Consider the following 15280-nt stretch of genomic DNA (forward strand, 5'->3'; position numbering starts at 1 on the left):
TCCAGAGGAAGAAAATGCTTAAATTGATGCAATGCTTCAGTGTGTAGGTACAAATAAATTACGGGGTCAATCACACATTGATATGCACATACTGACTCTTATTCTTCTCTCCTCCAGTGCCAGCAGAAGATTATTGGGGACCCAGACCAGCTGATGGAGGTCGCTTTGGAGTGCATCTACAGCTGTGAGAGAGACGACCAGCTCAGCCTGTGTTATGAAATCTTGGAGTGTCTGCCACAGAGGGGCTACGGGTCAGACGCACGCATCCACGCACACAAATCGCACACAAATTGCACACACACGATGCCGTGCACGATAACGCACAAGTCAATAAGTCAATTGGGCATATTCTGGTAATGACAGAAGTAAGCTTTATACATTAGATAAGCCATGATATAAGGATATTAAAGCAGTCCGGCGCTGCCTCGCCCACAAGAATACATTGCTTCCAAGCAACCCACCTTTTTCCTTTCCTTTCACCTTTCCATCTCTCTTAGGACCTATCAATAAACCTAACTACTGCCTTAGGTGCTGCTCCTCTGCCCTTGTAACTTTCTTTCCCTCCTCCTCTTCTCTCTTTTACGCTTAGCTCTGACTCCAAGGAGCCATCAGTTAGCGTAGCTACAGTCTACACAGTATTTCCTACCTGATGGTATTGCTGTCTCTGCCTTTCTCTCCCCCACCTCTTCTGCAGCACATTTTATTTCATATAGCAAGAGAGGCTGTCCTTTAGGTTCCCCATGAGGCTGTGTGGGTATGTAGTGCATTTGAAGGAGACTGAGCGGATAGTGAAGGGCTGAGGATGGGAGGGGGAGGGGGGGGGTCATTAGAGTGTCAAGAGTAGCTGAAATTAATCCTAATGACTTATTCTTGGAAGAATTATCCATCCAGTGTGCACATTATTTGAGAAATTAAATGACCACTTTTGGCGAGCTTTGTTGTTTATTGTTCACTTGCTACAGTATGACAGCCATGATTTTCAGCAATTAGATCTTTTTCCTTTAGCAACTGGCTCACGTAGCTCCAGTTTGATATGCATTGCTGTGAGTGGCATGTATTTATTTCCCCTAAATAATGCCACAGTGGGGATAACTGTACTGAAACAAGTCACTGTTATGGGCAACAAGCAATGTTTGGTTGGGGACATGATTTCAGCCGCAGTGCAGCCTTCCACTAAACTGAGCAAGTGTAACGCAGACAGATAAGCGTGTCGGTTTTACATTTTAAAGTTGTGAATTAAAGATACATTTTTTTAGCACATGTCATGGTGAGTTATCCATCATCAATCTGTCCATTTACAATTCACAAGAATTGTCACTGATGAGCTACTACATCATTGATGTTCTGGTTTCCACTTTTCCTTATCATAATATTCCATAATATTATTAATGTAGACTAATCTAAGCTATTTGCTGGGTTACTTTATTTAAATCACAAAAATGTATTTTCCCTCCTTAAAAAAACATGAACATAAACCTTTTTTATGATCTTATTAGCATTTCTAAGCAATCAGCAACAAACAAATTGTTGGATCGGTTTTTACCTTAATGGCACACTAGCTAATCCTGAAAAGCTACTCAATAATGTATACATTGCTAGCACCCGTATTAATATTACTTCTTTTACTATCAGTGAAGTTTACATCGATAAATGTAGCTATTTTATTGATTATCCAAATATGAGCACTGCTATTACTTTACACTGTATTTAGCTAGCTATTTGTTTTCAAAGATATACCCATGATCCATTTAAATGTGAAAAAGCTTCTCATTGACAAATTGTTAGCAGACTTATTATAGTTTTGTATCCTCTAATGACATTTTATTTATTTATTTTCTTTGTTTTGTTTTTAGTTTAGTTTTTATTAGATTCAGTGTTAATTTTAGCCTTTTTAATTCTTCTTCTTATTGTTATTATATGTAGGGATATGAAAGAGGCAACACTTATAGAAATCAGTGCAGTTATTACAATAAAAACACAGAACCGTTTGAATGCTGTTGACTCACAGTCTTGTAAACATCCAGTCTCAATAAACATGCCCATCCATGCCTCATCAGGCATATTTTAATTTAATTGAATAGAGTTTTCCAAGTTTGCAAAATTGTTTTATTTAGTTAATTCCCCCCCCCCCAAAGAGTTTATTTCCTTTATTTCTTTTTAAAAGTACCAAGAAAGTACCAAGTAGTTGATCTTTACAAAAAGAGCACAATGACAAACTTTTTTTTTTTCTCATGGCGCAAAGTAAAAAGAGGAGAATATTTAAATAGGATGCAGAAAACTGATTTCCTTATGTTTGCGACACGTGGTTTACTGCTAGTTGCATTGATTTTTAATGCCGCTTGATATTAAAATGAAGGAACTGACTACAGCTGTTTCTAGAAACAACCACAACTTTTATAGATCACCCCCAGTATATTTTACTGTATATTGTACAAGTTACCCTCTTTATGTCTCTCATTTAATATTTAATTGCTTTATAATATATAATAAATTGCAAGTTTTAATGAACACTCCATTAAAAAAAATCGCTTTATGGTTACACTTTTGCTTTCGGTGAGCATAATACCCATATATGCATTTCAGACTAAACATTTCCTTTCTGCTAGACAGGCCAGCTTTCTGCAGTGTTTGGTTTAGGAGTGCTGCAAGGTGCTATACTGTATATGCAATGCCTTCAATTTAGCATTTCTCTCAGGAGTGATGCGTCTGACTTACTAAGCTGAAAATTGCTACCCCGGCCAAGAATATTACAGATTTCTGCAAGCTAGGAGAGAAACCATGACTTAGTAGTTTCAACCCAATTTTCTGATATTTCTTGTGAGACAGCTTAATTAGGTCTAAATCTGCTCAGAAGAATGTAACGTGCGTTCACCCTTAGAGAGTGGGAAATCCAAAAATGGACAAGGGATTAGACAGTGATTGAGGAGAGGGAAAAAATAGAATGAGGGAGAAATGGGTATTAAAAAGAGGAAGAGCTGGAGGTGGAGATGCACAGACAGTCAGAGATGGGGGTGAAAAAGCAGAGAAATGGAAAGGTCAGATTTTTTTATTTTTAAATGAACAAATAAATAAATAGATACATTTAAAAAAAAAAAAAAAACTCACTCGCTCACTGACACACATTCACAGTCACTGATGCTCATAAACAGAAGGTTGTTTCATCAGGGTCAGTACTCTAGTGGGGCGCAGGCCAGCCTGACCCAAAATCCTTTGCCTCAAGGCAAAGCATCATGGGGTTTTATTTTTAGTGGAAAATCAGTACAGCCTCACTGGTTGACCACATACGCACACATTTACGGTACAGTGTAGAAACTGTACTGCCATAAATACGCACACAGGCATGCGCTTGGGGATTAGGCGTACACTTTATGATGCAAATCTTTTTCCTACTTTGCGTTCTACTTTATTTATTCCAATTTAATTTTAGTAACACAGACTTACAGAGAAGTAACAACTCTTTTTGTGTGTTTTATTGTTCTACAGGCCACAGACAGACATCACTCCATCACTCCATGATCAGGTGGACAAACTTGAGAAGCACCTGAGGTAAAGTAATACAGTCTGTCAGCTTTCACTTCCTCCTCTCTCTTGTTGTCTTCTGTCAGCACAAACAGTTGGATTTACAAATCAGAGCTGGTTCCAGACTTTGAGGTATGAGGATTTGCTGCTTTTTCTTTTCCTGTAATAGACTCGATTTAACATTGTGTGTTTTGATCTTACTTTAAAAAAAAACAAAAAACTTAAGTATTCACACTCCAATGTTTCTTGTCTGTATTTATTGGCAGGGCACATAAATTGTTGGGAGGAACAGCCCTTTAGTTTTTGTGATTATTGCTGCAATGCTTTGGAAACGTTCAATGTGTAGAAATGCTTATTGCTTCCCTCCCTTTATATGTGCCTGATTGGATGGGGGTGGTGGGTGGGTACACATACAACTTACGCACATGCTCAGTATCAAGAGTCCAGTGTGTGTCCCATGGCACAAGCTCAGGCAATTTCTCTGTTACAGGTTTAAATCGGCCATGTGCCTCTGTCTCTCTTTCTCATCCACCCTGCTCCTCAGGGTGAACTTGCAAACACAAAGCACTGATGAGGAGGAAGGATGAAGGTGGGGATTGGGGGAGGGAAGGAGGGCAGGAGCCTGAAGGAAATGGGAATGTGGATGATGATGAAGAGGAGGAGGAGGAAGCAGCAACAGGAAGCAGCGTTAAGGCTTAGTGTGTCCTTTCACATACAAGTTTACTCACATATTTGCACACAGACATAGGCAGTTATGCACAAACACACGCCGGGGTGGGAGGTGGGGGTAGTGTGTTCGTGTACGTTTGTGTTGAAGCGCAGTGACTCACACGCTCGTATCCAGATGAATCAGGCAGTAAATGCAAAGTGTCTTCTTACCGAGCGCCTCCAGAATGAAAGCCGTTTTCAGCTGCTGCCACTTGCTGGTGCATTAATATGTGCATAGGAACATGCAGACCCCCCCTCCTCCGACACACACACACACACACACACACACACACACACACACACATGGACACTTCACACTTGAGCAAACATGCACACACAAACACAGTTGTAAATATCAGGGCTTGTTGTATGTCAGGGGACTGTCCTCTCCCCCTTCCTCTTCACCCTCTACACCACAGACTTCAGCCACTGCACAGAGACCTGCCATCTTCAGAAGTTTTCTGATGACTCTGCGGTGGTTGGATGCATCAGCAGGGATGATGAGACAGAGTACCGGGCTGTGGTCGACTCCTTTGTCACGTGGTGTGAGCAGAATCATCTGCAGCTCAACGTGGCAAAGACCAAGGAACTGATCGTGGACTTCAGGAAGACCAGGAAACACTTGACCCCTGTTTCAATCCAGGGGGTCAGTGTTGACATTGTGGAGGACTATAAATACCTTGGAGTACACATTGACAATAAACTGGACTGGGCTAAAAACACCACAGCACTTTACAGGAAGGGCCAGAGTCGTCTCTATTTTTTGAGGCGACTGAGGTCCTTCAACATCTGCCAGAAAATGCTCAGGATTTTCTATGAGTCTGTGGTGGCCAGTGCGATCCTCTATGCTGTTGCATGCTGGGGGAGCAGGCTGAGGGTCGCAGATGCCAACAGACTTAATAAACTGATCCGTAAGGCCAGCAATGTTGTGGGGATGGAGCTGGACTCCCTCAAGGTGGTGTCGGAGAGGCGGATGCTGTCCAAGATAAAGACAATGTTGGATAACACCTCCCACCCACTCCATGACATGTTGGTCAGTCACAGGAGCTCGTTCAGTGAGAGACTGAGATTACCGAAAAGCACCACTGAACGACACAGGAAATCATTCCTGCCTGTGGCCATCTCCCTGTACAATGCATCCACTTAACACACTGTTTGCTGCTACAGCTACACATGTTTCTTTTCCAAATATTTATTTATAAGTGACTTATGTATGTATGTATGTATGTATATATATGTATATATTGTACTATTCTTAGTTAGCGTATTGTCTGTCTTGTCTTAATGTTGGTTTAAAATGGAGCACTGTAACAAAAGATAATTTCCCCCAGGGATCAATAAAGTATTCTGATTCTGATTCTGATTCTGATGTCTTACACTCACACATATAGCTACACACACACACACACAGAGGCACCTGTTTACTATGGTAATGAGTTGCAGCAGAGAGTGAACATCTGTAGCAGCACGACCCTGTTGAGGCTGGTGGTGCCATGCTAATCCCTCACCGACACACATGCACACACGCTTTCACTGTTTCTCTGTCCCTTGGTCATATAAGACTGCATGCATTCACGTGCTCCTAGGTGCTGTCACTTTGACGTGTAGTTTATCACGCTGCTCTTCAGTCTTGCTCTACGTTTGCTCCATCTGCACCGCGACTCGCAAATGACTTTCTGCTGCCAAAATAATAAACAGCTTAGAGTTTAAGTGTCTTCTGTCTCTCTCCCTTGGATCGCTCACAGGTATCATTTTGCCATGTTTTTGTCTTGCTTGGCGTTTCCAACTGTGACGCTTACTGATGCCAGTCATCCTGTCTTTGTGTTTTTTGTTTTTCCTGAATTAATGTTTTGAAAAATGTAACTTTTGTTTTTTCGTTGTGGTTTCATTGTGTGATTTTCCTAATCTTAGTTTGTGTGATCATATTAGTGGTTTCCCCCTTAATGACAACAGTGATTACATGTTATATTTGTCCATCTATTCCAATGCCTAACAGTGTGGTTGAGGTTCTGGAGAAACATGGTCTACAGAAGCCCATCTCGTATGTGAAAAACAGCCAGAACAATGACGAGGAAGCCCACCAGCTAATGGTCAAACTGTGTCGTCACACCGGCCGCAAGTATGAGCTTTGAAAAGTACACATGTATGAATAGACACATAGAAATAAATGCCACAAACATGCTGAACGTTTGTGTGTGTCCAGAAACCCTCCAGTGAGTGAGAATATGTGGAGAGTTCTACTACAGGACCTGCTGGATATGCAGCAGAACGTTTACACTTGCCTAAAACCAGAGACGTGCCATCAGGTAAAACACTTCAGCAATATTGGGAAGATTTGTGTTGGCAAGGTGCATCCAGTATTCACTCTGATTTTAATTGGGATTCTAATTTTAGCTAGAGACAGGTGGATCTCACTGAGGAACCAAAGACACTTTTTATATTTATTTATTTCACTCCAGTTGAGTTCATAATTTTCAAAACTGACATCAGGCTGTACTGTGGAAAACTTGAAATTAGCTAGCTAGTGTGATCACGATCTCATAACAAAAAGTTTTATTGTGGGTTTTGTAAACTTTTTGGCAAAGAATATTCACTTCAGCTGGCTAATGGGATGAACGCTTGTTTAGAGCAGTTCCTCATTAGCGTTATCTTGTTGTCCATTATTTATATACAGTTTTATTCAAAACACGCATTATCCATAGGTTGTTAGGACTTGTGCTAACATTAAACGTGTAATTAAATGTGTTAATGTGCCTGCATTTTCATTTTGTGCCTTCGGTGACACTGTGGTCTATAATTCACACATTAAGCTGCATGTTACCGCTCTCAGGGAGAGTTCAGATAAAATACTAGAGTGCTACAATGTTACAACTTTTGTTCGGTTAAACGCTGCCTCTCCCTGCATAATATCTCTCCTCCTCCCTGACCGCTGCAGGTTTTTGTCGAGTCCCTGCTGTGCTCCAGCCGAGTGGAGAACATACGCCTGGCAGGACAGCTCATGCACTGCTCCAAGGTACATTAAATAAGACGCTCCTTCGCAGAATTACACTCCAGCTTCACCCTGGGTTGTCCGAATATTAAACTGCTTATTAATTTAATTAATTAATTTCGCTGTCTCACTAATCCCCACATTTCGTATTAATGTTTCCAGGTCAGTCAGGATGTTCCTGTCAGCTTGTCTTTTCGGGGTAAAGGTTATGCTCTGAAGGTGGCCTATGACAACAGCGTGGAATTAGTGCTGGCTGCTGCCAGGGAGTACTTCAACTCATCCAAATTGCTAACAGACCCCTGCATGGGGCTGGCCAGGTGAGCAGGAAACGAGAGAGTATTTCCTTTCCCCAGTTCTTTATCTTTAAGGTATTAAGGTAAATTAATTTCAAAACTTGTACAGTAACTACCAAAAAGAAGAAGTGTTTATTTGACACAATGTTTGCTTCTGTGTAGGTAGGTGAATGTTATTGCACTTCTATGGCACTTATGACCAGGAACAAAATAATGGTGTCTCATTATAATTTTTCACCTACTACATGAACTGTATACACAGTGCCATGAGTTTTTGTCCCCTAATGATTTCTTAGGTTTTAGCTTATTTGTCACTCTTGCACGCTTTGGATCCTCAAACAAGTAAAATTAGACAAATATAACTCGAGTAAATAGAAGATGCATTTAAATGATGATTTCATGTGTAGGGAAAAAAGATATACGAAAACAACCAGTTATTATTTTTATGGGGAAATTAGCATTTTCTCAATTAATAAATAATTCAAATTATCCTTTAAAAAAAACAGTTTTTATTTAAACAGGCTATATTTCTCCAATATTAAAACTGATTGATGATCTCAAACGTTTAAGTGCAAAAACCTAATAAATTAGCAAGGGCCCAATACTTTTTACAGCAGTGTATGTAAGTGCATGTGTGTGTGTTGCTGGCCTCTGATCTCAGAGGGGGGCCGGTGGGTGTCTAACCTTGCCGTCTGTTCCTAGTGGGGAATTGGGACAGTAATTGGGTCGTCATTCATTTATAGGAACTAATACAAAGACCCCCCTCCACACGTTTGGACAGCACCATCAATTGTAACACTTCCACTGTGTGGAAGCATGTAAATCTGTGCACGTGTGCGTTATTTGGGTGAGGGTGTTGGATAAAACATGGTGTGTTAAATGTCTGTGGTGCTTTGAAATTAATAGTCCACACATACTGGCTGCCCACCAACTAATGGTCAGACTGTGTCCTTTAGATTAAAATAACTGTTCCACAGACACACATTTTACCCTGTGTGCTAAATAAGACAGGGTAGGACAGTTAAACAAACTACACCTGACTTTGCCCTAAACAAGTGTGGTCAGTAGCAACGGGCAGAAGGACAAAGAGACTCGACTTAAAATAACATGGGGATCCCCTGAAACCGATAAAAATCTTTGCATCATAATTTTCTGGGAATAAACACACAGAAAGATAAAGAAAGAAAAGAACAAACATGATAAAACAGATTAGTACATGAATGAATTTACATATATATAAAATAAATATTTGTAATTATGCAAAATATAAAAAAGGGTATCCTTTGCAGTGATAAAACAACAAAGAAATTTAGCTGCTAGCATTGGCAGAGCAACGAGCAGTTTAGAAGGGCACAGTCACCATGGTAACTTGAGCCGATCAGGGTGCAGACAGCTAAGTGATGCAGTTTTTCGGACAACTTTTACGAAGGAGACCCCGAGTCTATAGACTGAATTAGTTTTTTGTTTTTAAAATCTTCTTTATTTCAGTTTTATTTATATATATTTTATTTATATAGCACTAAACCACAGCGATAGCCACCTCAGAGTGCTTTATATTTGTAAGGTAAAGACTCAAGAATAATTGAGAGAAAACCCCAACAATCAGACAGCCCCTTATAAGCAAGCACTTGGCGAAAGTGGGGAGGAAAAACTCACTTTTAACACAAAGAGACGGGGAAGGTCAGGGTGAAGGGAGGGAGACAGGACAAAGTAGTGTGGAAGAATAATATTAACTATTGATTAAACAGAGAATGGTGTCTGAACACACAGGGACTGTAAAAAGGTGAATGAATTGGATATTACGTAATTGCAGGAAAGACGTCCTACATATTTGTTTAATATGTACATTGAAAGGCATATCCATCCAGAGTAAATATCTGGTTAGACACCATGTTAGGGCTGAGTACAATATTTCCACTAAGTGACCATCATAGTGACCCGAATGCTTTTTAGCACTAATATTTGCTGTTGAGGCTGCGTAATCTAAATACAAAGTAAGTGAAACATTACTTAACACTAACCTGCCACATTTAAAACTGGTTTGATCTAAATTTGATCAGTATGGTCGGTCAGCTTCGCTTGAGGTAAACACTTTTTGATCTTCTTCAAAAGAAATGTGAGCCTTCATGAGCAGGACTCACTGTGGTCATCTGAGGGTATCCCTGCTCCTTTTTTTGCAGGGCTTATGAAAGTTATTCAGCTGTTATTAGCTGGCTTAATTTGGAAAAAAAAATCATCCTTTACTCAGAGTGCTTTTAATGCCTTTGAACACTGTTTACTTTTTATTACTATCATTTTCTGTTTCCTTACAAGGACTTTGATGACATTTCTAATATGTGCCTCACAGCAAGAAGATTAGGGCTTGAATCCAGCAGCCGGCTGGAGCTTTTTATCTGTGAGGGACGCGTTCTCCGGTGTCATTGAGGGTTCTCTCCAGATACTCCCATGGTCCAAAGACATGTGCATTAGGTTAATTTGTGATTCCAGATTGTCCATAGGTGTGAATGTGAGTGTAAAGGGCTCTGTGACAGACCGGCATCTTGTCCTGCTAAGCAGCAGAAAATGCATGGACAGACTAAAAAGAAAAACAAGTGTTAGTGTTGGGTGTTAAAAGTAAAGAAATCCTTTATTTTGGAAAGGATTTCTTGCTTCTTTTGCTTTTTTTAGCCCGTATATTACCAGCTTCAACGGTCTGAGCAGTTACCATACTGCTTTTGTCTTTTAAAAGTGAAAGCTTTTTCCTTATCATCCACTAATTATATTAGTTTAGCATTTTTGAAAGATTCTCTTTAATATTTCCATTTCCTGTGTATTTTTGCTTCCCATCTCCTGTTTAATAAATGTGTTTATTTTTCTATGTTGTTCTTTTTCCCAATCTGCTTATAAACTGCTTCCTGTAACACATTAAGTGTTACTTCTTCGTTGTCATTGTTCCAGAGGTAACTTCTAATAGCTTGTTGAATTTTTTCCCTAAATCTTATATCCTCTAATTAGGATTTCTTTAATCTCCATAAATCATTACATCTCCTTGTTTTCATATTACTGGAGCATGATCCTTAAGTCGTACTACTTAAATAAGCTTAATTTAATGGAGTTATGTTGCAATTTTTGTGAAAACATGCAGCTCAAAATGCTTCATATTGCAAGAATAAAACAACACAAAGAAGAAGGTGTATTTGTATGATCCCACAACTGTTATCATGACTGTGCCAAGAAGGACTGGCTGTGAAAAGAAATAAATGAGGAATGGCAGTTGAAACCTGTCACGTTATAGTCTGCATACATCAAAGTTTGATGATGTATCAAAGTTTATTAAATGGGAAGTCCCCAGTCTGCAGACACTTTTGTGTTTTGTCGTTGTATGTTCCTTACTTTTTACCTCATCAGCCATAAAAGGCTGATGAGGTATTGTTGTCATCCTGCCGGGCGGGCGGACAGCGTGGACACCCGAGTTTTTAAATTGGATAACTCGAGACCAATGCGACATAGGACTTTGAAATTCTACTCCATCTACTAAAAATCTCAAACCATTTTGAGTCCCGGTAACCTTGACATCAAGGTCAGATGAAGATGTAAAGTTTTCTGAAAAATCTTGTGAATGTGATAAATGAAGAATGTAGTCACCTGGGTTTTTTTTTTTTTTTAAATTGATGGCATACGTTTAGCTACTAAAAAACTGAAACAAGTTTGAATCTCAGTGATCTTGAACTCAGGGTCGAGGTTAGAGGTCAACTTTTCTGAAAATCAATTAGAATTTTCAAATGTATACCATGGGTGCATCTAGGCTAGTGGATCTAATGTATCTAGGTAAAACTGTACTGGTGGCTGCCAGTGTTTTCTCCTGTAGCTCAGGAGCAGGTCATCTACTAATTGGGAGATTGGTGGCTGCTGGAGTCTGAATGCCATATATGTTAGATAGAAATCACCTATGCAGAAAAAAGGCGTAGCAAAAATGCTTGTGTGAGTAGATGTGAATGTATGAATGGTATGGATGTATAAAGCACTTTTAATGGTTGCTACTCATGCTGAGTAGAAAAGCGCTGTATAGGAGCCAGTCCATTCACCATTTACCTTCTCTTTCCCCTCAACCCTTAAGCGGGGATTGCTGCCTCTCCATGAGCCTGGCTCTGCTGGTTCTGCTGGAAGCCTCTTCCTGTTAAAAGGAAGTTCTGCCTTCACCAAGTGCTGCTGATAGGAAATTGCCTGATTGTCTCTTTAAGATTGTGGGGTCTTTACCCTACAATTCGTAGGGTCTTGATAGGACTTGATGCTTAAGTTGTTAAAACATCTTAGTGAGGAAAAAGAAAGGAGGGAGATAAGGCAGATGTAGGCCCAGCAGGGATGATTTTGATCCTTTTTGTTGCTGGTTGTTTTTTTCCACTGATGTCTTTTCTAAGGCTGTGTCAATACACAAACACACTCACACACGCTCGCCTGGAGATACTTCACAGCACGAGTACATAATCAGTATGCCGTCTTTCTGTCTCTCATTCGCCCATCCACAGCCCTTTCCTCTGCTCTCATGCATGCCAGGACAAACCTCTTGTTCCTGGCAAGAACAGCAGCCATGCTCAAAGAGTGGGGAGCTGCGTGTGGAGTGCTTTCCAGAGTGTGTGTGTGTGTGCGCGCGCGTGTGTGTGTGTACTCTACTCAACAGTTTTGAGTCAGTGTGTTTTTAAGAAGTACAGGTTGCATTTCTCATTACACTTACAAGGATTATGAGACATTTCTGTCAGTTGTCTTTGTTTACCCACCACGAGAGTAAAACACTCTTGAGCGAACACACATCCCAAGGACAAGTTCCCTCTTCTCCGCTCAACTGGTGCTGACGTCAGAACTCTTAAGCTGCAATTTTATCTGGGATTTGTGCTATTTGCAAATTAATCATTTTGCTTTTTTCTTCCTCTTTCACTCGCTGGTATATTTTACTTTGCTCTGTATACACTTGCAGGCACACACAATTTGCGCATTCAGTGTTATATATGCGGCATGATGTGCTACATAATCCTATTAAGGGTAATGAGTGCCGCTCGCGTTTCAAGAGAAAACTGTTCTATTGTAGATCTGTCAAATTAGTCTAGACTTTGTATTTAAATCCATTTGAAAAGTGTCGCCATGTTTCTCATCATGATGTTGAAACTTCACAGACTTCAGGCTAGATAATCGCTTTTTTTCTACAGCTCTGAAATGTGTACCAATTTAAGTAAAGCCCCTTTAGTTCTTCCCACTCATTTTATCAAGCGGTAAGTTATGTTTTGCAACAGTTTTCTGCAATGCTGTTAGATTAAATGGACCGAAGGTAACTACATCACTTTTTAGGTGCATCAGCTTTTCACTGAATTTTCACTTTCTGTGCTTAGAAAAGTTAAGTTTCTGTACTCCTAAAATTCAGACTTCCTCTTTGTGTCACAAGGTCATATGATTGGGTAGCAATGGAACAAATTATTAGTCATTCCCTGCTGTTTTAACTGCTTATTATCTTCATCAGGGGGTGTCTCCAGCTGATCACAGACTGTCCTCCATCCATCCAAGAGGAACTGGACCTCATCAACGCCCTCAGCCAGCTGGAAGACTTCAACGTCAGCATTCTGCCCCTGCAAGGTAGCATGAAGCGTTTGTCTGTCTGGGAAGCTGGGAGATTTCAAATGTGCGCTTTTGTGTGTATCTGAATGTGTTGTCGGTGCGTTTCAAATGGTTAGACATTCAAATGTTCTCATAGATGATTAAAGCACACCGTTCCCCACCTCCATCGCCTCGGCTCACTGTCCAGCCTGTCTCCCTCCCTGCTGTCACGTTCTCCGTTCCTCCATATGTTGCTGTTTCTTGTCACTGTATCAAAATATATTGTTATTTATGGATCGACTGTTGAGCAAACAACATCTGGCCAATGGCCTAATTAGGAATGAAGTGTTTAGTTTGGACGTGTGCGCTCTGTCTTACACACACACACACACACACACACACACACACACACACACACACACACACACACACACACACACACACACACACACAATGTTTTATCCTTCAGCTGTAAAGCTGACCAATCTATATTCACCTCCATGTTCTTGCTTTCGTTCTTTTCTGGCACCCTACATCTGTGGTTCCAGGCTTGCCTCCCTTCTAAAGAAAACCTTGGCGCCAAAATAAACCAGCTTGGCCCCTCATCGCCTCACCTTTACAGCGAGGTGTTGTTTGCCCCCAAGGCCTCCGTGCTCTCCCTCCTTTGCCCCCATCAAATCGAGCTGCCAGTATAAAACCACTGTGACAGAGAGAGCCATAAATTGCACGGTCTCTCGTTCCTTCCCTCCCTCTCTTGCTCTCCGTCCCTCTCACCTTCTTTCCTCTCTTTACATTCATCACTTACCTCTGGGGTTTTCTTTCTTTTTCCTAGCTCCCTACTTCCTTCTCTTCTTCTTTTCACTGCTTGCTTAACGTGAAGGGCAGAGGGCAGAGCTTTGGAAGAATATGAAAGAAAAACAGTGGAAAAAAGAATGAAGCACTGCAATGGAGAAAAACAGAAACTGTTGTAAAAGAAAATGTGAAAATCTTGTTTTATTGTGACACATGCATGCATTAATTATTATGTCTTAGGTCAATATCAGTGCTTAGGGGAACATTGAATTCATGGCTTTGAATCAAGGTCATACTGAAAAGAACAGTTTTGTTTTCTCCTCAAAGTAATAGCTCTACTCTAAGTTCCCGTTCTCACAGATAAACATGCACAAATATGAAGTCGGAAGGATTTGAACATAGGTAATCCATCTTAGGCTGTCCCCTGCAGCCCTCCTATAGAGCCTAAGGCGATGCTTCATATAAACCACCCTACCCACAATTCCCTCTAGGCCTCGCCCAAAGTCATTCAAAGCCATAAAGATCCTCAGCAGGGTGCACAGAGGCCTGCAGAGGCTCTAAAGATGGAATTTCTCAGGGTTTCAATACAACTTTAAAGAAAAATGGAAATGCATCTGAAAATGTTTGAGGTGGTTTTTTTGAAAAGCACAAACTCCCTACTGTCCTGCGGATGATATGTGCTGCAGGTTGTTATCAGTGAAAAATGATGTCAAACAATATGCAATGAGTATGAAATATCTAAGACTGGAGACTGATTGTGAAAGATCAAAGGCTTGCCTTGTTGTAGTTTCTAAATCTCTCGCAGATTGGACTACATGGAGATCCCAAACTTAAACTGTAAATAATATACTTGGAGTATGAAGTTTGTTTTAGTTTCTGTGCCACATGCAGCCCAATTGGATCTCGAGTGATATTACAGCATTAATAAAAAAAAAAGTTCACTTTCTTTTAGTGTAAAGAAGTACATTCTGGAAACGTTCACACTTAATGAACCATCCATTTACAAAATGGATGATGAACAGCCTCGGATATCTTAAGAAAAAAATAAGAGCAATTTCCACAATATGTCTCAGTTTTTACACAGTCATACTCATTGGAATGAAATACTACTGTCATAAATCAAAGAAATGTGTCTGCACGGCTCCGCGGCTTAACCATCTACTCTACACAGTGGTGTGGCACACAGGTAGTGTGTGTGACAGGGACAAGGCTGTGACACTTAATGATTCAGACACAGGACTCTCATTCATTTAAAGGACGTATTTGGGATATATTCTAATTATTCTTATGACCTACAACACAATGCTTCCTAATGTACAACATATTGAAAAGTTCTACAGTTAATCAAATAACTAAGACCACCCTCATGCTTTTTTTTTTTTTTTTCAAATGCTTCAACTATCTCATGGTCTGATAG

The 15280-nt window shown here is 40.3% G+C and overlaps 1 protein-coding gene across 3 annotated transcripts in view; it reads left to right on the forward strand.

Moving 5' to 3' along the window:
- nbas (NBAS subunit of NRZ tethering complex) overlaps positions 1–15280 on the forward strand; it is a 183356-nt gene that overhangs the window by 50334 nt on the left and 117742 nt on the right. For all 3 annotated transcript variants that reach the window (XR_014888753.1, XR_014888754.1, XM_085248034.1), the window contains exons 26-32: positions 118–251; positions 3484–3546; positions 6224–6346; positions 6431–6533; positions 7163–7240; positions 7379–7533; positions 12998–13110. Coding sequence is in view for 1 of the 3 variants with exons in the window: in XM_085248034.1 (XP_085104160.1) it covers positions 118–251; positions 3484–3546; positions 6224–6346; positions 6431–6533; positions 7163–7240; positions 7379–7533; positions 12998–13110 (769 nt within the window). In the remaining 2 variants the exon portion in view is untranslated. The remainder of the gene's footprint in view (positions 1–117; positions 252–3483; positions 3547–6223; positions 6347–6430; positions 6534–7162; positions 7241–7378; positions 7534–12997; positions 13111–15280) is intronic.

Source organism: Mchenga conophoros, linkage group LG15 (genome assembly GCF_057382185.1).
Source record: "Mchenga conophoros isolate Kocher_MC1m ecotype Shallow Benthic linkage group LG15, M_conophoros_male_GT1.1, whole genome shotgun sequence".
In the NCBI taxonomy this organism is placed as follows: domain Eukaryota; kingdom Metazoa; phylum Chordata; class Actinopteri; order Cichliformes; family Cichlidae; genus Mchenga; species Mchenga conophoros.